Genomic DNA, 22,073 nt, shown 5'->3' on the forward strand with positions numbered 1-22,073 from the left:
TTCTGCCCTACCTTCTTCTTTCCGCAGCACATCTTACCTTCTTTTTCTTTTTTTTAAGATTTATTTTTTTATTTGAGAGAGAGAGAGAGAGAGAGAGTGTGATGGGGAGGGAGAAATTTTAGCAGACTTGGTGCTCAGTGTAGAGCCTGACTTGGGGCTCTATCTCAAGACCCTAAGATCATGATCTGAGCTGAAACCAAGAGTTGGATGCTTAACCTACTGTGCCACCCAGGCGCCCTCACATCAAGCCTTCTAATGTTTATAAATTATCTGTGTTGTTTATTAACTGGCTTCCCTTCCCCCTAGATTATAAATTGCATGAGAATTGGGATTTTTGTTTTCTTCTTTGATAAAATTCAAGAGCAATTAGAATAGTGTCTGGCTTATGTTAAAGTATTTAGTCAATGTTTGTTGAATAAATTAATTAATGAGGAGCTCTTGATAGTCCTTACCTATTGCATATTTGTGGTGTTTGCAAGTGAATGTGATTTGGTAAGTGCTGGAATGGGGGAGGGACAACTATACCAGTTTTCAATTCTTTCTTAGTGTTCATATCATTGAGAGCTGTTTAAGAGCCTAAGGAATTGAGAAGCCAAAATAGACAAAATTAATATTTCACCAAATTTAATGGACAGGTTGGGGGCCTATTCCCTCATGAATGGATAATGAACTTAAGTAACTGTTACTGTCTGTTCTGTATGGCAACAGCGTTTAAAAGGTCAGTGTGAGGGCATTATTGACACAAAAAGGATGCCTGGGTTGTGTTTTAGTTCACCATTTGTGTACCTGTAAATTTTATAAGTGAACCTAATTAGACCAAGTGAGTGTAAAAAATTAGTGGATAAGAGAAAGAATATAACTTTTTCTGAAATTCTTTTATTCTGTTTTCCTGAAGACATACAAATTAAAACAAATTTCCTCTCTATGCATTAAAAATGAAGGAGAGTAAATATTCCTCTTTGTCTTTTTTTTCCCCAGTAGAATGAATTTTTTTCTTGTTTCAATCTTCCTACATTTAGATGGATGGAAAGAATCATTAAGGCCCCATCTTTTTATTTATGGAGCATTTATTATTCATTATAGATCTATTCTAGGGATGAAACCCATTTATGGGAAAGAGTAATGTGAGTGCTAACTTTTTGTATATTTTTCATAATAGAAGTTAGTGGTTTCATAAATAGGAAAACCTTCCATCATGGGTTTAAATTAGCCAGCTGCACAATGAATGGCCAAACCATTAGGACCCACCTTCTTTAGATAAATAGAAACAGAAAATCTTATTTCTAAATGGAGTTGAGGAGACTCCCTTGCTTCCTGTCCATTCTAGAAAATGTGATATTGTTTGTTTAATCTAAGCTGAGCTCTAGTTTTAAATTTGTTGAGCCATAGAGCAGACTAAGATCTCAGGCCTGTAGCCTTTCCTAGGGGAGAGTTAGGCTTTCCTGGGATAAGTGAGCTCAGATACGCAAGGCATTTTCTTTCTTTCTTTCTTTCTTTCTTTCTTTCTTTCTTTTTTTTTTACGCAAGGCATTTTCACTGACCATTCTATGCAAACCTTCTCAAGTGAGCTATAGACACTACAGATTTTACTGGTTTCTGATTATAAATTACACTTTTTTTTTTTTAAGAATCACACCCACTAGAATGGAATATAGAATTATTAACTTGCATTTCTTTGTTCCTTTTTTTTTTTTGGCACATTTAATTGCTGAGGGGGATGTAGAGGAGAGGAACAATGTTCCCATTGACATCTTGATAAAAAAGGCTTCCACTGGGATGAGACATAGTTTGAATTGCTTTAAGAGATGATCTGATTGTTTATAAACCTTACTTGGGTGGATAATTTCCTAATTTCATTTTCCTTTGGAGTAGTGCCACTGGTAAAATACTTTTTAAAGGTGCTACAGAACTCTTTCTGTCCTAGGTCAGAGAATTGTGTCAGGAAAGTCCATTATTTTGTTTCCTTTGCATATTATTTCCCTTTGTGGTTTTGTTTTGATTTTTTTCATCCTGTGGTACGAATCCGGTCTTTATCACTAAGGGCTAAATCCTGGAAAGTGACTGTTTTTTGGGTTCTGTATTTTCTGATTTGTTTCCCACTTGGAGTACAAATTGCAGCCTTAATTCTTTCTTCTTTTTGTTAAATGAAAAGAGTTTGCTCATCGAGGCTTATAACATTTTTGTGCTAAGTTTTTTTTTTCACCTACTTTCCCAAACCCAGACTCTCCAGGTTTTGAGACAGATGCTCTTAAGGTTTTCTTTATTCCAAACTCTAAGTGTTTAATTAGTACCTATTAAAAGGCAGGGCAGGAGAGACTATGTGAGAAATATAAGAGAATAAAAAGCAGGGCTAGCAAGAAGACTGGATCCTGGAGAATAGTTGGTGAACACAGTAAATATCAATGTGGCTAAAATTCTTTGAAAATACCTTCTAATCTATTTTTCATATTTGATAAGTGGCTCAGCATTAACATAGTTCAAAAAATGTATTCCAATTTAATTTATTTTAAAAATTGTGGTGGAGGGGCACCTGGGTGGCTCAATCGGTTAAGCATCTGCTTTCGGCTGAGGTGATCCCAGGGTCCTGAGTTTGAGCCCAACAGTGGGTTCCCTGCTCTGCGGGGAGTCTGCTTCTCCCTCCCCCTGCCTCTCCTGCTCATGATCTTTCTTTCTCTCTCTATCTAATGGAAAACACATAAATTTTACTGTCCTAATAACCATTTTTAAGTATACAATTCAATGGTGTCAAGTATATTTACATTTTTAATCAACAGATCTCCAGAACTTGTTCATCTTGCAAAATCTACACTGTCTACCATTAAACAAAAATTCCTCCTTTCGTCTCCCTCCCACCTCTTGTAATTTGTTTTTAAAGAAAACCTTAGGTGAATCAAGTGTGAAACACTAGGGATACCAACTAAAATTTAATCGCCTATTTAAATCTGATGTTGGCATATTGCTAGTATTATGTAGTCCTTTCTTTTTGCTACTTTCACAATTCAGTGCTAAAAGTTGAATTTAGTTACTACTCTATGAGATTTGCAAAAGTTCCCTTTGAATAATTTACATAATTTGCTACATCTGCAACATATGAAGTAAAGTGTTAAAAAAATAAAAAGTAGACAAACTTTGATTTCTGTTTCTCATTTGCAATTTTATTTGGGATTACAATTAAAGTAGGAGGAAGATATATGGGTATTAATTATAATAACTAACCCTGTTGAATTTTTACTGTGTGCTAGATGCTATTTTAAATGGTTGTAATCTGGGGTCCCTGGGTGGCTCAGTCGGTTAAGCATCTGCCTTCACTCAGCTCAGGTCATGATCATTATCTCAGGGTCCTGGGATGGAGCCCCACGTTGGGCTCCCTGCTCAGTGGGGAGTCTGCTTCTCCCTCTCCATCTGTCCCTCCCTCCACTCATGTGAGCACCCACGATCTCTCTTTCTCTCTCTCTCTCTCAAATAAATAAATAATTTTTTAAGAAAAACAAATTTTTTTTTAAAGATTTATTTATTTATTTATCATAGACAGAGAGAGAGAGAGGCAGAGACACAGGCAGAGGGAGAAGCAGGCTCCATGCCGGGAGCCCGACGTGGGACTTGATCCCGGGACTCCAGGATCGCGCCCTGGGCCAAAGGCAGGCGCCAAACCGCTGAGCCACCCAGGGATCCCCAAGAAAAACAAAATTTTAATCACTTTAAGAAACCTAGTCTGATTAGATGTGTAAATGAAGTAGTAAATAAACATGGATTGCAGAAATGCCTACTCAATCTTCTTACTAACTCTGATGGGTTATTCACATCTATTGGTTTGAGTTGGTAATGTTTTTTATGTAGTTTCTAGGTTCATTAAATATAAACAGGCTTTTAAAGATTACACGTTAATGCCTTCAAAAAATTTGAGCGTAAGGTATGAATAATTTCAGATGCCTTTAATCCTGTGCAGTTGAATTTGATGTTTGAACAAGTGAGAAGGTCTTAATTTAGGATAGTTCAGTATCACTAAGGTCTGTTTCACAGCAACTCTTGCCTGCCTTTTGAATATCTGGTCAGCAGTGATATGAGATAGGATCTCATCTCAATCAACATTGCTGAGTCCCTGAAATGTTTAAGACTGTCTTGAAGCAAATCAAGGAGAAGGGCCTCAGATTCAGAAGGTCAGGCTCTCTAAGAACTTCTTCTCTAACGAGTACTGTTTATGATGCCCTCATTTGCAAAACCTCTTTACCACTTAGAGCTGAGATGCATTTTTATATCAAGTCTCTAGCTTGTTCTTAGTGTGAAGTTAGAATTAATTGCTCTGAGGATGATCCTCATTATCTTAATTTTAAATTTCTGTACTTTTTGTGGTCTTACCCTGTTTGGGGTTTACTATCTTTTAATGTAAAGAAACAAGAAATGGAAACACAAGATGAATCCAAAAGCACCTGTCTTGAACATTTGTGTTTGTCATGTGTTTTTGAGAGTCACACTGGAAGAAAGACAAGCAGTGTTTCACGTAGCTCACAGATCCTGGCCTCTGATTACTCTCCTGAGATTACTTGTACTTCCTGGCCCATCTGGGATTGGGGACTTGCTCATTGTTCTAGTCCTAAACCTTTTCCCTTGGGAATAAAATCCCCGTGTTCTTTGAGTTGACTTGCCATGACTATTCCCAGCTTGCCCTCCCTGGAAATGGCAGTGATTTCAGCTGCTGCTGTTTGCACAAGGCAAAAATCATCATCTCTTCTCTCCCCAGCCTGACCTTTGTCTGTTACTCCATCACCTGAAATTTTAAAAGTATTACATACAATGTTCAATGAAAAAGCATAGTGCTGAACAGTTTGTAAAACAGTGTACCTTGAATGTAAAAAAAGAATAATTAAAATGAATATCTGGATTTGCCTAAGAAAGTATGGAAGGGGCCATGGGATACTAATAAAAGTAGTTATTTGCTTGTAGAATATAGGTGGAGTTCAATTTGAATAGGTGGGGGACAGGGTGAAAGTGAGAGTTTTCACTGTATCCTTTATAATTTGAACTATGAAGATGTACTGCTATCTAAAAATTGCTCATTTAAAATTAACTTTAAAAGGTTTTTTTTACCTTAATGTCTTGAAGGGAAATTGGAAAACATTACATTACATCTGTTGTGGGAAAGTTGAAATCTTTGTAATTATCAATTTAGTTTGGAGAATGCAAGCAGTAGGTTTTTGGTTAGACACATTTGGGTTCAACCAGATTCTGATCTTGTGATTGGCAAATGGTTTCGCCTCTGTGAGTCTTGATATCCTTATCTGTTTGAGGGAACTAAAAGGAATTGCTTAGCCTGTCTTTCAGGAATACTGGGAAGCGTGATGAGAAAATAAATATAAATATGCTACCTAAACATCAAATAAATGGATGATTACTATCAGATTTCTGGAGGAAGTTGTGACATTGATTTCCCAAGAGGAGGAGGGGATATAGATCTCACCATCTTCCTCTTTATAAGCTCTGGTCAAGTTTCAGACTCTTGTATAAAAGAGTCTGGTGTACTTCTTTCATATTTCTGCCCTGCAAATCTAAAGAATCTTTGGCCTCTGCTGGAAGAAAATTCACTTTATAGAAGCATCTATGTAGCACCTTTTTTTGATTCTTCAAGAGTAAAAGCTCTTTACTGCTGATGAATAATAATAGAGTTAAGCAAATGGGGAACTTATTGGTTCCTGCAAATGAAAAGCTCAGGGGCAAACAGCTTATAAATTTGGTTGGATCCAGATGCTTAAAAGCTAAGATTAGAAAGCTGTCTCCTGGGCATCCCGGGTGGCTCAGTGGTTTAGCGCCATCTTCACCCCAGGGCCTGATCCTGGAGACCTAGGATCGAGTCCCATGTAGGGCTCCCTGCATGGAGCCTGCCCCTCCCTCTGCCTGTTTCTGTATCTCTCTGTGTCTCTCATGAATAAATAAAATTAAAAAAAAAAAAAAAGGAATCTGTCTCCTTTAAGCCTATGTTCCTCAGTATGGACTTTTCTTTTTTTTTTTTTCTTTTTTTTTTTTAACTTTTCTTATTTTAAATTAGACTTTTATGGAGGCAAAATGACTACTTACAGCTCTAGGCTCATCTGCAGGTAGTTTTAACAGATACGGAAGAAGAGAGAGCCCTCTTTTCCTGTTCCAGAAATTCTTAGACTGGATGTCATTGGTACAACTTAGGCACAGCCCCTCTCTGAATCAGTCACCAATGAAGGAAGATATCAGGCCCTGATTGGATAAGCCTGGGTGCCCTAGAGCCCAGGATTGGGGGTAGCTTTACACAAATCGCATGGACTGAATGAGGAGGAAGGTGGTTCCTCAAAGGCTATCAGGAGGGCTATTTATAAAATAGTAGAAAAGGTGGGCACCTGAGTGGGTCAGTCAGTTAATCCTCTGCCTTCGGCTCAGGTCATGATCTAGAGTCCTAAGATTGAGTCCTCTCATCTGGTTCCCTGCTCAACGAGAAATCTGCTTCTCCCTCTCCCTTTGCCCCTTCCCCCTGCTTATATGTGTGTTCTCACTCCCTCAAATAAATAAATAAACACATACATACATACAAACATACATAAAATCTTTAAAAAGATGAGTAGAAAGGATTAGAAAAGAGTGCTAGACATACCTTTCCTCCCTCCTTCAAAAAACAAAACCAAAAACTTAGTGCAATACATCATTTTGGGCGTGGTGGGGATGAAATGATAAACAAGACATCCCTCATAGGGATTGGAGTCATGTGAATATGCAACTATGTCCATGTGTTGCAATGAAAAAGAAGTGCTATAACAGAAATAATAGTAATAGCTAACATTTGGGGCTCTCTGGTTTCTAGGTACTCATCTAAGCACTTGAGCTTTTTAACTCATTTATTGCCAGAAGAACCAGAAAAGGTAGCAGCTGTTCTCCCATTTTGTAGATGAAAAAGCTGAGATATAGACAAGTTACTTTTTTTTTTTAAGATTTTATTTATTCATTTGAGAGAGAGACAGAGATAGCAAGAGAGAGCACAGGGGGGCAGAGGGAGAACCAAGCTCCCCACTGAGCAAGGAGTCCAATGTGGGGCTCGATCCCAGGACCCCAGGATCATGACCTGAGTGGAAGGCAGACACCCAACCGACTGAGTCACCTGGGTGCCCTCAGACAAGTCACTTTAAAGTGCTTTAGAACAGTGATTATTGCCTCTTGTCAGCCAGAATGGTGATGGCGCCCTGCAGGGGGCGCTGTCTGAAGAGGTTTTTAGGATTGTAGGAAGATCTCACCAGAGGGAGAGGCCAAGGGTCTGATTCTAGAAACAGCACAGGAATGGGGCTGAGGAGGTACAGGGAATGTTTAGGAAATGGCAAAAAGTAAGAGTAAGGTTACGCTTTAACAATGGGCTTGTGGAAAAGGATGAACAAGAGGGAGGACAAGGATGGTCCCCTGGGACCAGCTATAAAGCCTGGCTGCGGCCTGGAGGGGCTCGGCTTATTCCCTAGTCTGTCGGATTTGTAAGCAGGGGAGAGACATGGATAGAAATGAAAATAGCCAGCCCCCTGAGCATTTTTCGTGGGGTGGGGGGGGATGTTGGCTTTATTTCACTGCCTTATGTTCTTGAGATGTTTTGGAAAGTCTTTACAAATGGCCCGTTGGGTGGCATTGTAGTGGTGGCTTCTTTAAAGGACTTCGCTGCGCTGTAGTGAAGGGCCTTTTAAAAAAGGAGCCTGTTTTTTGTTTTGTTTTGTTTTGTTTTTGTTTTTTGTTTTGTTTTGTTTTGTTTTTTGACATTCTGTTTTCTGTAACTGCTGTTGAGGTGAGGCAAAGCCAAGCCGGGCTCTTATGAACACTTGAACACAAGACAAGCAGTTCCCTGTTCCTGTCACAGTCTCACAGTGAGCCATTCAGCACTCACAACCAAAAAGATAACACGGACTCGTATTCAATAGTCTAATTGCTCTTCTGTTTTGTTCTGTCATTAAACAGCGTTAGAATTGAGAATTAGGACTCTCTTTCCTCGCCAAAAGAAAACACAAGTGGCTTGTTGACTGCAAGATTTACTCTCACAGATACTCCCAGAGTAGTGTAAAATCCTGGCGGCGCGTCCACAGCGAGACGCTGGTGGCATATGCCCCGGCCTCCGCTCCCGAGTGCAGGCTCCGTGCCCAGAAGGACATCGTAAATCATTTAAAATTTATGATGAGCCCAGTCGTGTGCTACACCCTGTTAGTTGGCCGCCGTCTGTCCTCTACACACTATAGCCTTCCTTCTTCAGAGCACAGAGACTTTTTCAGATGAGCCATAGGACAGAGAGCTCAGGATTTTCCCTTTGGCGAGCCCAGCCAAGAAGTAGAAGGGGCAGAAAACAGAAGCCTCCTGTTCATAGAGCTCTGCCACAGGCCTTGCTTGCTCCCTCCTAGGCTGGAGGTGGGCAAGGGGCAGCAAACAAGACCGTTAGCATTATTGGCCTGTCTTCTTTTATTCATTTATGCCACAAATGCACATATTTTCTGAGTTCCACCAGCCTGCAAGGCGCTGTCGGGAAAACAGCAGTAACAGAAACAAGAATTTTGGTTCTTGTCGAGTCTGTGCTTACAGAGTAGGTCCCAGTTCAGAAGGGGTGATGTATTTTGCAGGATACGATGGATAAAGGTGAGAAGAGGAACAAGCTAGTCCACACTGGGTGTGTGAGGAAGGGATTTCCAATAAGGTGGCCTCTGGGCAAAGACTTGAAGGAAGTGATGGAATGAGCTTGAGGGGTCTGGGGAAGTCCCATCCTGGTAATGACAGAGGCCACCATGCAGGGGCTTGCTGCTTGTGTCAGCGGACAAGCAGCAGGGCCGGAGGGGCTGGAGCAGAGGGAGCCGGGAGGGAGCGATTAAGGAAGGATCCCACGTTTGGGAGAGGACATCCTATGGGGGGTCAGCCTCTGGGGAGCTTTGTGAAGACCATGTCGAGGAGCAGAGAGAGTGTTCAAAGTCAGATGGACAGCCATTGGATGCTTTTGAAAGCTCTGTCCTTTTCAAATATTTGAAAAGCTGGAGTAAAAGCATGAAGTCAGGAAAATGGGAGCACAATGCATCCTTCACTGCTTCGAAAAACGTGTGTGCTGTTGTAATCACAATTGAACTGTCGGAACTTTAACTCACCCAGTCCAGGGAGCAAAACAGAACTCAGGGGTTTGCTTGATCTTCCTGTAAAAACCACACAGGCTCTTTCTGATGGGGGATAAAAGTGAGTAACCATGAGCTATTTACTCAACTGGTAACAATACTTTTCATGGAGAGACCTAGCTACTGCCTCCAGTGATCTGTGCCCTGCGAAGTCTCTTCCCCAGCAGTGTTTGTGAGGCAGACATCCTGACATCATTGCTGCTGTTGCACTGATTAGGGTGAACTTCAGAGTCAAAGAGCAGCTGGCTGGATGCTCGACCTCAGATTCAGAGGCTTCAATAACCCGCTTTGCTCTCAGGGAACACAGAGCTAACTCATGCTGTTCACCCGTCACAAATGACTTACTTTACTCTAGAGCTGTAGGGACCCTGGATGAGCTGGATTAACATGCTAAAGTTACAAGGAGTATGGTTCTGACTCCTTAGGAGGAATACATTCCTAAGACTGACGGTGACAGATATCCAGAGGAGGCTGTCCAGCCTCTGAATGTTTTCAAGCAGGTGAACACATCTCCGGAATGTTCCTGAAATGACTCCTGCTTTGTGCGGCCCTGTTGGACGAGAATGACCTCTCAGACTCATTCCAATGCAGAGCACTTCCAAGCCTGTGAAACAGTGTCCAGTGAATGTGCTCTGCAAACATACAGACACTATGTAAACATGAGGCAAATATTTTAAAAGATGAAGAGTGTGATACTTGTTCTTCTGGGAGAGCAGTGGTTGAAACTTTGTGCCTTAGCAACATACTTTCTCTGCACAGTCCCTGCACTTTGTTCCCTTTGGCTCCATACACAGTTATCTGTTGTATGTGTTAAAAACATGCTCAGCCAAAGACCAAACAAATCAGGGCCTTTTCCTATCAGGGCCTTTTCCTATCAGGGCCGGTGTATAAGAGGTAGAGCAAAGAACAAAGCTGTGGGTTTTGATTCCTGGCAGGAAGCCAGGCTGCTGCTTCAAAGCTCCAGAATTTTACAAGGAAGAAAGAGGAGGGATTTTTCAACTGAGATTAAGTTAGAATTAAAGCAACAGAAAGCTTGAAACTAAAACTGAAGCATTCTCTGGGATCCATACTAGAAAGACAGAAACAAAAATGGGATATGTTCTGGGCTCTCAGAGTATTTTTTTAGTGCAAGAGTGAAAACTTTTAAAGATGCCAAGGCAGAAATTACAGAATGGCCTTGATTAATGAATGATACAGGATCATACAGCATTGGAGCTGGATGAGGTATCTTTCAGCAATCCTTGAATCCAGTGGTCAGGGTTCCTCTGAACCACCTGCACAGTGTTAGTGCCCCATAGTGTCATCAGGGGTATTGTTTGGATCCTTGTGCTGACAGGAGGTGAGTTCTCTTCTCTTTGACAGAAGCTTGAACAAATTGAAGCTCTCCTGTAGTAAACAGCTCTTGTTTTACATAAAAAGACAGCTCCATCTGGCCCCCTACACCCAGTTAACTTTGTTCATTGAACTCACCAGCAATTAGGGACCCCTGGGTGGCTCAGTGGTTGAGCATCTGCCTTTGGCTCAGGCCCTGATCCTGGGTCCTGCATTTAAGTCCCGCATCAGGTTCCCCGTGGGAGCCTCCTTCTCCCTCTGCCTGTGTCTCTTCCTCTCTCTGTGTCTCTCATGAATAAATAAATAAAAATCTTAAAAAAAAAAAAAAAAGAACTCACTGGCATTTAAATGAGCTGTTGTTACATGCTTCTGGAGGGAGGGTAGAGTGAGGGGTGGGTTGCAAACTAAAGGAAGAGGGGAAGGTTCCGTGTATGTGTCCATTTGAATCCATGAGGTGTTCATTATCATTCTTTTGACCATTTTTTCATTCACTCATTCATTTGTTCATTTTCTGATTTGTTTACTTTCTGATTCTATCCAAAAACATGTTGACAAAACCGAGAACAACGGGCACAGATACTAGAAATAACATACAAATGAAGTCAGGTCTCTAAGCAGAAGGAAACAGATTTCATCCATGAATTGTCATATGAAATCTGTGTTAATATCAAATGTTACTCTGACCTTTCTGGCAACCAGGACAAAAGGGAAATACACAATTACTGGTTATCAAAAAAGGAAAAAAAAATATTTCAATTTCTTCAAGAGAGACTAAGTTTTGGTACTCTGGGGCTCATGTCATTACTGAAGACTTTCAAGTGCTTCATACAAAACTGTCAGCCCAGGACACACCCCCTTCTCCCTTCTGTATCTTCAGAGTGTCCCTGACAGATCACCAGGAGCACCCTCAAAAAACACATCCTTAGTGTTATTATGAGCCCTGTTTCTATGTGTCAGGGCAGGGCTTGGGGTAATGGAGTTTAGTTTTGGTCTTGAAATCATGTTGTTCATGTGGCTCTAGGATTTGCAAATTCTGAGGCCCGGAATAGGAATTTTCGGGAAAATCAGAATCCAGTTCTGCTGTGGCTACCCAGTCTCCACCAATGTACCTTTCCTTCTCTCTAAAGAGCCCTAGGCCCTTTCTGTGGCCCCTTTTTGCTGTGTCAAGGTGCTTTTTCAAACAGGTCATCTAGAAGGAAGAGAGTTCTCTAGAACACACTTCGGACAATATTGGCTCAGATAATTAGTAGATTATATTAATTTTATACAGCATCTTGGCCCCTCGAAGTGGGGAGTGGAGTTAGCCATGCAGGGTTCCAGAATGTTATATACACATAAGGTGAATACTATCAAAATCTTACCCTTAGTTCCTAAGACCCGTTCTGAAGTTGTAACAGGAATTTAAATTCTTCCAGAACAAGGAAGAGGCAGTGTTGAGATTCCCATCCCTTGACATGCCTGTGAAAACATGACTTGACTCCATTGTCCTGACTTGGGATTTGTCAGGGGATATACCAGAACATGCTAGACCTTTTGAGTATGGCAAGGAAAAGAGTTACAGAGATCTGATGTGTTGGACTTTTGTGATAGAGGGTGTGAGAAAACACTGCAAAAGTAGTTCTTTTTCTCTGGGATTCAAAGGAGTTACCTGAATATTTACTGAATGTTTGTTTGTTTGGTTTTAATGTAAGCATAATGTATTCTTTGTATATATTGCATATTCATGGAAGCCTCTGTTTTAGAATGCCTAAAGAAAAGGAAAATTTCAAAATGAGAAGTAGATTAGTATTAGTATAGAAATGCTCTATAACTGATGTGAAATAATGTTTCTGGATTCTTGGCCAGACATCATCATTTGAAGGACCAGGCACAGTGGCTGGGTTTCAGAGCACGGGCTACAGTCCTTTGCTCTTGTCCTAATTAATTATATTGACTTCAACCACATGTTTTGGTAGACCACTAGAAAAACTGGAGTTTGAGTCCCCAGATGAACAGAATAAATGTGCTCAATTCTACTTGGAATGTGTCTCATAATTATTTTAAGCAATGACTTGATTCTTACTTATGCTTATTCTTTTTAAAAGTATTAGAAAGGAAGATATCCACAAGACAAAGTAGAGAGGAGCTGATAAGAAGGGGCGTTCTTAAGGAGTTGCCTGATCAAGGTGAGGAAATTAATCATACATTTAAAGTAACCTGATCCTTTATTCTTTGGTCTTTCATTTTCTTTTGAAATTTAAGATGATCATGGTCTTGGGGAGATAAAGAAGTGAGTATGGCACTCTGGGAATCTTGCTTTAATTCCGAATGCCTTTTTGGGCTGCAGAAAATCTAAGGTATTCTAGAAAAGAAATTCAATGACCTTTTTGGCTAGTCCTTCACCATATGTCACTAACCCTAAAGCTCTACAAAGGTATGTGGGCTGAAGATACAGATAAGATACAAATGCTTACATGACTTCTCTTCTGTTCTTGAGCTTCATTCCTTCTATACAAGTTAACTCGGTTGTTTGAGTAGATGCAGAGCTATTGCGTCCTGCCTTATGGTTTCCTACGCCTACCAGTAAAAGCAAAGGGAGGGAAAAGAAGTAGTAAATGTATCTTTTGTTCTTTATACTCTATAATACAATCAAATGTACAATGAATAAGGCACGAATGAACAAGTTAAATTAATCTGCTTTATGCATTCTCTCATGTAATTTTCCTAGTATTGCTCTCTTTTCATTTCTTTGAATCTAATTGTCTTTCACCTTTTCACTAACAATTATTATATCCAAGTATTTTGTTTGCCCTACCCCTAATTATCTTTCCCTTTCTTCTCTATCCTCCCAAGGTAGAATCTTGCTCAAAAAGACAAGGCTTAGGGCAGCCCAGGTGGCTCAGCGGTTTAGCACCGCCTTCAGCCCAGGGTGTGATCCTGGAGACCCAGGGTAGAGTCCCACGTTGGGCTCCCTGCATGGAGCCTGCTTCTCCCTCTGCCTGTGTCTCTGCCTCTCTCTATATCTCTCTCTCTCTCTCTCTCTCTCTCTTTCTCTCTCCCCTCTCTGTATTCTCATGAATAAATAAATAAAATCTTAAAAAAAAAAAAAAAAAAGACAAGGCTTAGATAGAAACCCAAATAGACTCCCAGGAAGAAGACACCAAGATTGGTTATTTCTCCAAATAAGCAATACCAAATAAATTTCATCATTGCCACTACTCTTAAAACTAAAGGAAATTTTTGTTGCAAAATTGTTGATTTACCTCATGCCTTCCCTTCCCCCACCCCCTGGACATTAGCTGGGATAAAGTACTATTACTATACTTTTATGGGAATAAATAAAGTGCTATTAATTTAGAATTAAAATCACAGAATTCTTTTCCTGATAAATGTTCCTTGCAAAGAACATCTTTTGGAATTCACTATTTATAAATCCATGTGACACACTTTTTCCAACATCTGAATAATTCCAGAGTGGAGCTAGGAAATGCTTCACTATTTCACTCCTGCTTCAAAGAATATTGGGAAGTCTAGAGTGAATAATGCCCTTGAGCCCTCATAATTTAGGCATTTTGTTTCAATCTCTGCTCTTATTATACTTTAATCATTCTGTTTTATGAATGAACTTTATGTTTTCTCTGATTTTCTATTATCACGAAGCTATTTATTTCCTATCTGAGACTTCTAAAAATAAAAAACACATCCCTAATTTTTTGTTTGTTGAAAGTGGGCTTGCAGTCTCCAAATTTGTCTCCCCTCTAATTTCTCCAGGGGTAGGAGAGAAATTACAGATCCACTGAGCGATTACCTTTCTGGGGTGGGCTAATGTGATTGTTTGGTGTCATTTATTTGGAAATTTTTTAAAGAAAAAATGGGAAAATGATTGAAACTGTTAATGAGTATGAAAGACAGATATAAAGACTCCCTTTGTTCTGATTAAAAATTATACCTAGAAAAGAGTTGACTTTTTCTAAAAACGAGTGACATTGGTCAAATTAAAGAAATAGTAGTATTGATTGGCTTTTGTACTGCCTCATCTGTTAAACTATGCACTTGATGGGTTACAATTTCCTATACTTATTTCCCAGAAATCTGACACTAGTTGACCTTTTTGTCACTTCTGCAGACTGAATATTAAAAGTTTTAAAACATCAAAGAACAAAACAATTTTTCACCTAAACATAATGTAATAGGTTTAATGCTTGGGAAGTCATAAATTGCTGAATTTTACTTTCTGCCTTTTTTATGGTCCCTATACGAAACAAAAAAAAAATGACCTAATCCTTGAAAGTTCCTGGTGATGCCGATTGTAAATAGAGTCTTTCCCCTTTTCAGCCAAGGACTGGAGAAAATAGTTTTCTGTCGTTTTTCCAAAAACAATTATGTTGAAAATTTCGGTCTGCTTTCAGCCCTAGCCAGAGACTGGAAGCTGCTGTGCTTGGTGACAACCTCCTGTCTTCTGCCAGTGAAGAGTCATTTTTTTCCTTGATCTTCTTGACCTTGCATGAGCTCTTAACAGTTATTGTCAATTATGCCCTTTAATCGGGGAGCTGGATAGACTCTTTGAATCCCTCCAGCTACCCTGGGTTTGACCTCATGCCATACCACCCCATACCCTCACTCCCAGCTATTATTATTATTCCTTTTTAGATGATCTTTTTTACACTAACATCTAACTTCCATCTCAAAGTTCAACAATTGGTCTTCTCTCCTGAGAATTCCTAGGTCTAGTCCAAGTTCATTCCTTATTTTCTGGCTCTTTCCTTCCATCCTTTCTCTAAGCTTTAGCATGAGAGCATGGAGATATTGCTTCCTGCTGTGCAGCCTCCTTTCTCTCTCCCCCCGTGGTGTACTTTTTAACCTTCTGATGAGTGAATTGCTCACTGTTTGGTCACAAATAACTTTCTACTCATCTCTGTTTCTCTGTTAACTATATCCCAGAGACACTTGTTTGACCAAAGAGAGGGAAGGCCCCCAAACACTCTCCTGCTACTTGTCTCACCACTGATGTCTGTGGGTGCTTTCTCTCTCATTCACTTGAAGTTTACAACCTTTCCTGAGTTGGCTTTTTCCTTTGCACACAAGTGCTCCTATCACTTATAACCACGGCATCTTTCTCAGCTCTCCTTTGCTGGCATGTTTGCGTGCATTCTAATGACTTACATACACTATATCAAAGATTCAACTTGTTTTCACTCTACAATAGTGCACAAAACTAGAAAACTTTTTCAGTGTACACACACAAATCAATTACTAATAACTTCAGTTCTCTGCTTTATTCTTGAATTTATATTTATCACATCTAGGTCTCCTTTCTCTACCATTGTTTTCATACGTGCTAGCTTTATTTTCAGACCTCAAAGTAAGTATCTTTCCACATTGTTGACTCTGAATATTATGTGAAAATCCAATTTCTTGTTGCACCATGACAATGTAATTTTCTCTCTGGCTTTTTTTGTTCTAGATTTTAAAATCAGTTATTTAACCTAATAATAAAGAATTTTAGCATAATAAGAGTTAAAATGTAATTAAGTTTTCATTAACATGACTTTAACATATTTTTGTTGAAATACTAAAGCCAAAGTAATCAAAGATAAATTTATATTTGAGTTACCTAAAAATTAAGAGTTTTGTATAAAGAGATGGTTTTCTGTTTTATTTGGGATTTTCCATTCTTACATTAGTTTTTAGTTTTCCTGTGTCTAATATCTGGATGTTAATGTTACATTGTGTCTCCTCTCCCTTGTTTTTAATAGTGAATTCCTTGGAATCTAATAATAAGAATTAAGAATCTTTTAGTTTCCCTTTGGCTTGACCTATACTCCTTGAAAAGTATTACCCTAATTTTATTGAAATAGTTAAGATTTATTTACAATGGCATTGCCTTCAATTATCATCTATTTTACTTTTTTATACAGGAATCAGATTGTAGGTACTTGGAAGTTATGTGGTTCAGTAACGATTGCTTTTTCATTTTGAGCATGACATAATTCCATGATATGTATTTTTATTATTAAAATGTCATGCCTATTTTTATGAAGAAGGCCAATGGATTTTATTGTTGAGCCAAACCAGTTCAATTATACTTAATGAAAATTTGAGAGATGATCTCTGTTTTTATAATCATTGCCAAAGTAAGATTAATCAAAGACTGCATAAAAATAACTCTAATCATGCATTTCTTCAAGTTTGCAAAGTCAAAACTTTTTTTTTTTTTTTTACTAGTGGTAGCAAAGCCTCTTAAAATGTTCTAAATATGATCTAGGGTTCATCTTTTCAAGCATCACTGAATTAAGAGTTTATGCAAAATGTCATTCACATTAGAAACTTCTAGAAATTATGAAAGTTCAGGGATTAATTAATATTAGGTATTTCTGGTTTAGATAACATATTAAAAATTTTATTTTCAGTTGTGATTTTTTAAAAGTTCCTCTATAATTACTTTTTTCCACATTTTCTTTCCCTAGTGTTTTCAAATTATCATTAATCCACACTAAAGGCTTTTGGTCAGTTATTTGTAACAATTACCTGAGTACATTTTAATATCTCCACCAAATAAGAAAATGAAAATAAAATTAGCCTCGCTACCATCTTTCCCTGAATACAGAGTGGCAATTTTATTCCTATGTAAAGTTAACATATCACAGATGCAATCATCTGAGAGCGGTGGTTGTGTATTTTCATATTCGCCTCTAATCATTTTTATGTGTAATTACATTTCGTGTTATTTGTGTATTTATATTCACTTTTTGTTTTCAGTGCTTGTTAAAATGTTTATTCCATTTTTCAGATTTCTCCTATTACCATTCAGTTTGTGAATGACAAAGAAACTCCTAAGTACTGATTTCAACAAAGCCTCAGCACAAGAAGAGAAGGGCTCTGTTGCCCCGGGATATTGTAAAATTAGGATAATAACTTCTACTGTCCTGAAAGGGCATGTGGACATCCCCTCCATTGCTACTTTCCCCCAAGACTAAGGATTTTCTAGCTCTTTCATTTGAATGAATTATTTAGTAAAACATGGTGAAACTATGCAGGATGTATTTGGTTCCCAGGGTGTGAAACATGAACCCAAACCCTACAGTCCTAGTAACTGGAAAACTGGGTTTTAAGAAAGCCATCAAATTAGACATCTAGGTGTTTCTTTCCCCATTTTAGATGGAGATGTAACAGTTAACTTTGAAAATTCAAACGGGCACATGATACCCATCGGAGAGGAATCTACCCGAGAGGAAAATGTAGTAAAATCTGAAGAAGGTAATGGCTCTGTAGCTGAAAAAGCACCACCTCTGGAAGAAAAGGCAGAAGATAAGAAAGGTAAAATCAAGAGAAACTCCATCTTCTTTTACTTCAATACAGCTCAACGTTGAGAATCAGGTCTTAGTGTCCAAGTAGTGACTCTTAAGACCAGTTAGAGAACAGGTTTGCAAACACAAAGAAGAGAGAAATTTCAACGAGTGAAGAGAAATAGGATGGTTTTCTCAGCCACATGCATCCATTTTGTAAGCACATAATTTAATTTTTTATTTAAAAGCATTAGTTAACATTATTAATCAGAAGGGATAGCCTCTTCAATCATTAGAGATATCTGGGAATATTATCCTTTTTTCGGGAGTTTTCCTTCAGTATTTAGTCTTATTTTTAGAAAAAAATGCCATCAGTCTGAATATTTCTTTCTCCCAGTTAAAACTGACCTGTGTGAGCATGTCAATATGGAGGAATGGAAGAATGTCAAAACCAAGATGACCCTTTCAGCCCAGCATTGTCCCTCCAAAAGTGGGAGCTTGGTTGATGGCATCCATACATTCAATATTATAGGTTCTAGTCCAGGTTCTAGACATTTTTGAGAAAGACCCAAGACTGTAGTTCACAGAGATGCTGGGGACTTTGGTTGCTATATTGACCACAGTCTCAGCTTCATGATTTGTCTGTGCAACTGGAAATTTCACAATATGCCAGGGGCAATTATACCATTCCTGAAGGCTTCTTTAAAGACCTTGGTTTCTAGAGTGAATATACTATAGTCAATTAGGGCACCAGCAAAATCTGTGTCTATCAAGGATCCCTCAAAACATTTCACAAGTTCCTCATCACTGCCTGATTGATTACCTCTCCCTGCGACTGCTATCATGTGCAGGCCTTGTACTTAATGAAACCTGAACTGAAACTCCTACAATGTACGGATTTGTTGGGAGATTCTAAATGATTCCATGCAGCATAGAAATGAATCCTCAGGAAACAGACTATTTCCTGTTCTATAATGTCTCCTTCTGAGTTGGATGGCAAAAATTTCTCAGACCTAGCTTAGGTCCTGTAGGCATTTTGAGAATTCTTAGAAACTGCTGAAAGCATTCTCTTCCTCTGTTCTTGATCCAAATCCTCTAAAGACAAAGAAAACGAAAGAGCATTTGACAGACGTTGTAACTTAAAATCATCTTCTCTTGAAGTCCATAGCTTTTTATTTGCATATAAATTAGCCTGTAAAAACTTTGGAAGCCTCTATGAACAATCTGTTATTATTTTGCTTTATTTATTCAGTATTAAGAATAGTATTCATGGGGCTTTACTTAGTCCTGTTCTATTGAAAGACTCTGGTTAAATTTACAAATACTGATTACAAGAAGTTAACTAATGTTTTTAATGATCATATTCCTGGAACATAAAGAGAAAATAGGCCTAAACAAATTTCAGTGGTATTAATTTGAAAGTATTCATGCAAGTAGCGATTTTTTTTTAAGTCCAACTGTCCTGTCTCACCAAACTGTTAAATTTCAAAGCCATCTGTGGTTTGTCCCTGGTATGGCTTTTTCACATTCAAGAATCACACCCTTCATTATGTAATAGAACCATCATTGGTGCTTACCTGGTCTATGTGGGATGTCAGTCAGTGGACTGGCCAAACTTCAAAGGAAATGTTTCCTTATCAACTTAATAAAAAGTTGTTGATAGTTTTATATTAATTAAACCAGCAGGTCTTGGTGTTCTAAAAAGATGGCAGACCTCATAGTCATAGGTCCATGGATACATGAGAAGTGTTTTTGTTTAATTTACTTAGAATTAGTACGTTCAGTTCTTTTTGGTCAAACGAGATCTAAGATAGCATCTTGCTTGGCTGGTCTGTACAGAAAGAGATGGAATGCTGGACATGCTGTCACACCACCAGTAAGGCAACAAGGCCTCCCCCTCACTGTGTGGATGGCGTGCCTGCCAGAGCCACACTGAGAGTGAGGGAAGGCATTTGGTATGGAAAGCCATTTCCTGAGAATAAAAAGAATGTCACTCATAATTCACATTACATTGTATTTTGTTAAGTAAAAAGTGCCTCATAAACAAAGATAACCATTGATTTCTCTGGAAAGACAGTGTTTAATTCCAAAAAACAACCCAAGATTCACTTTTACTTCTGGTCCTTTCATGGTCTCACTAGCATGCAAATCCACAATTCCATATTCTTAATTCATCCTTTAGGTGTTCTTAATTTCCTTTGTGGGGGGTGAAATGATCCCTTTCCTTTCACATTAAGCCAATTTATCCAAGAATGCTATTTCATCTATTAGTTGATCATATTTGCAAAACCATATTACATGCCTTTAAACTCCCAAATGCTTGTATACCTTTTTAAGATAATATATCAGTACTTTAATAATTGCCACATCAGTGTCAATGAAAACAAAACAAGTGACAAATGCCCTATACACTGCATTGTGTGTAGGTTCCACCAAGGACCCTTAGGTTTTTCTGGGGCTCCAGACGGCATTGGAATCCAGAGTTGGTACAGTGATCTTGGACTTCCTATACCTAACACTGGAGACTTTTCCCTTAAAACCTTCAGGGCTTTTAGTCTCCCATTATTCTTTCTCAGTAAGTGCCTTTAAATATACAAGAAAAACTGATCTTCAATTTGTTATACATATATTGGTATTAAATATAAGAAATCTGAGAATTATTTGGTATCAGATCTATTGAGGTATTATAGAGAGCTTTCAAGGAAGTAAAAGTGACTTACTTACATTTGTTCCACAAATAATAATGAAGATCTAACATGGTAAGGCTTTGCTGGGGCCAGGAAAGGAGTGGCAAGTCAAAAATAGTCTTTGGCTTTGAGCAGATCCTAGGCTATAGGAGACCAACATGCAAACTGGCAATCGCCATACAAGATACAAAGTACTCTGGAATGCCTGAGTACATGCAGCCAGGGGAGCTTGCAATGGGGATCAAATTTGGTTCTTAGAAGCAGATATTTCCAAACTGAGATCTGAAGGAGACAAGGAGGTAGTCAGGTGAAGGAAAGGAATTGGGGCAGAGGTGCTTTCTTGGCAAAGGGAGGGTCATGTGCTATTCTCAGGTTTGTTCCTGAGTGTTGACCTGAACATTCCATATGATGGAAGGAGCCATAGTACAATAAATAGCTATCCTCCAGACACATTGTTTTAGAACATAGTATCTGTATCAACCCAGAGCGAATAGGCACCCCTTCCTTAACCACCTCTGGAAAAGATAATACTCATACACCGTTAGTTTATGTCATGTCATCAGGTCATATGGTAATAATAAAAAATATAATGACTTCATTAATTACCTCTCAGATACAAGCAAAGAGTTTTTTTCTACTAACGTGGTGGTAATAACTATCAGCCAGTCATATTCATTGAATAAACCTCATGTTTAAAGCATTTTGTTTAATGGGTTATGACATTTTAGACAAACGGAATTCATAGTTTAGTCAGAAGAGCATACTGTTTGCATACAGGGACACACACACCCCTTAGTGTTCTCCACAGAGTATACATAAATACTGGCTATATAGCAAACATGCACACAGCATTGGTAGAGTTCATAGAGGACAGAGGTATGGATGGTGCTTGTCCACAAATGCCAAGAGCTTGCATGCAGCATGTTCACTTTTAACCTGGTTGGGATTGTCACTCCCAACTGTCATAGAGTGAACATCTCCTCCCTCCCAAACCCAGAAACTGTATTCTTTGGGGTGCAGTTTTAGAGTTTGAAACCTTAGAAAAAAGAAAGATCTCAGTGATAGGCCTGAGAGGACAGGCTAAAACCTGCGAAGGTTTGTAGCATGAAAGAGAATTGAGATCGCCAGTGCTGCAGATGAATCTGATGGGCTCTCACTATGGAGAGTATCATCAGGCTTGATCTCTGTGCATTATGCAACTGTCTAATCTTACAGAGTCAAATCAAAAGGTATTTAAAGGGTAGGCCCATGCCCTATGTCAAAAGACATGGCAAGTCAACATAGATTTATATATTTTATGTTAAAATGAAGTGATTTATGTGTGGCATCAACTTGTATTGTTCTCAACTCTAACTGACGTTGGTGACTAAGTGGCCTTCTGGTTCAGACCAGTTAGGTTAGGAGAGTCACTACTTAGTTAAAAAGACACACTATATGAGTAGAAAGGCACACATACAAAGTAGCCTCTGGAAAATATTGAACAAGTAGCTCAGACCATAAATACCAGTAAGTTCAGGGGCAGGAGGGGACTATGGTAGGTTTCATGGCTGAGGGAAGATAAAAGAAAAGCTTTATTGATTACCTATTATAACTTGAATCATTCTTATGGTAGTTATCTACATGGACTGAGGGAAAGTAGTGAAAAAAATGACAGT

The 22,073-nt window shown here is 38.8% G+C and overlaps 1 protein-coding gene across 3 annotated transcripts in view; it reads left to right on the forward strand.

Annotated features, from left to right (window-relative positions):
- The window catches only part of PHACTR2 (phosphatase and actin regulator 2), a 124,735-nt gene that overhangs the window by 51,010 nt on the left and 51,652 nt on the right, over positions 1-22,073 (forward strand). For 2 of the 3 annotated variants that reach the window (XM_041736597.1, XM_041736603.1), the window contains exons 3-4: positions 12,551-12,631; positions 17,604-17,762. In XM_041736597.1, the coding sequence (XP_041592531.1) occupies positions 12,551-12,631; positions 17,604-17,762 (240 nt within the window). The remainder of the gene's footprint in view (positions 1-12,550; positions 12,632-17,603; positions 17,763-22,073) is intronic. The other variant, XM_041736608.1, reaches the window with a different exon arrangement.

This window comes from Vulpes lagopus, chromosome 2, assembly GCF_018345385.1.
Source record: "Vulpes lagopus strain Blue_001 chromosome 2, ASM1834538v1, whole genome shotgun sequence".
NCBI classification, from domain to species: domain Eukaryota; kingdom Metazoa; phylum Chordata; class Mammalia; order Carnivora; family Canidae; genus Vulpes; species Vulpes lagopus.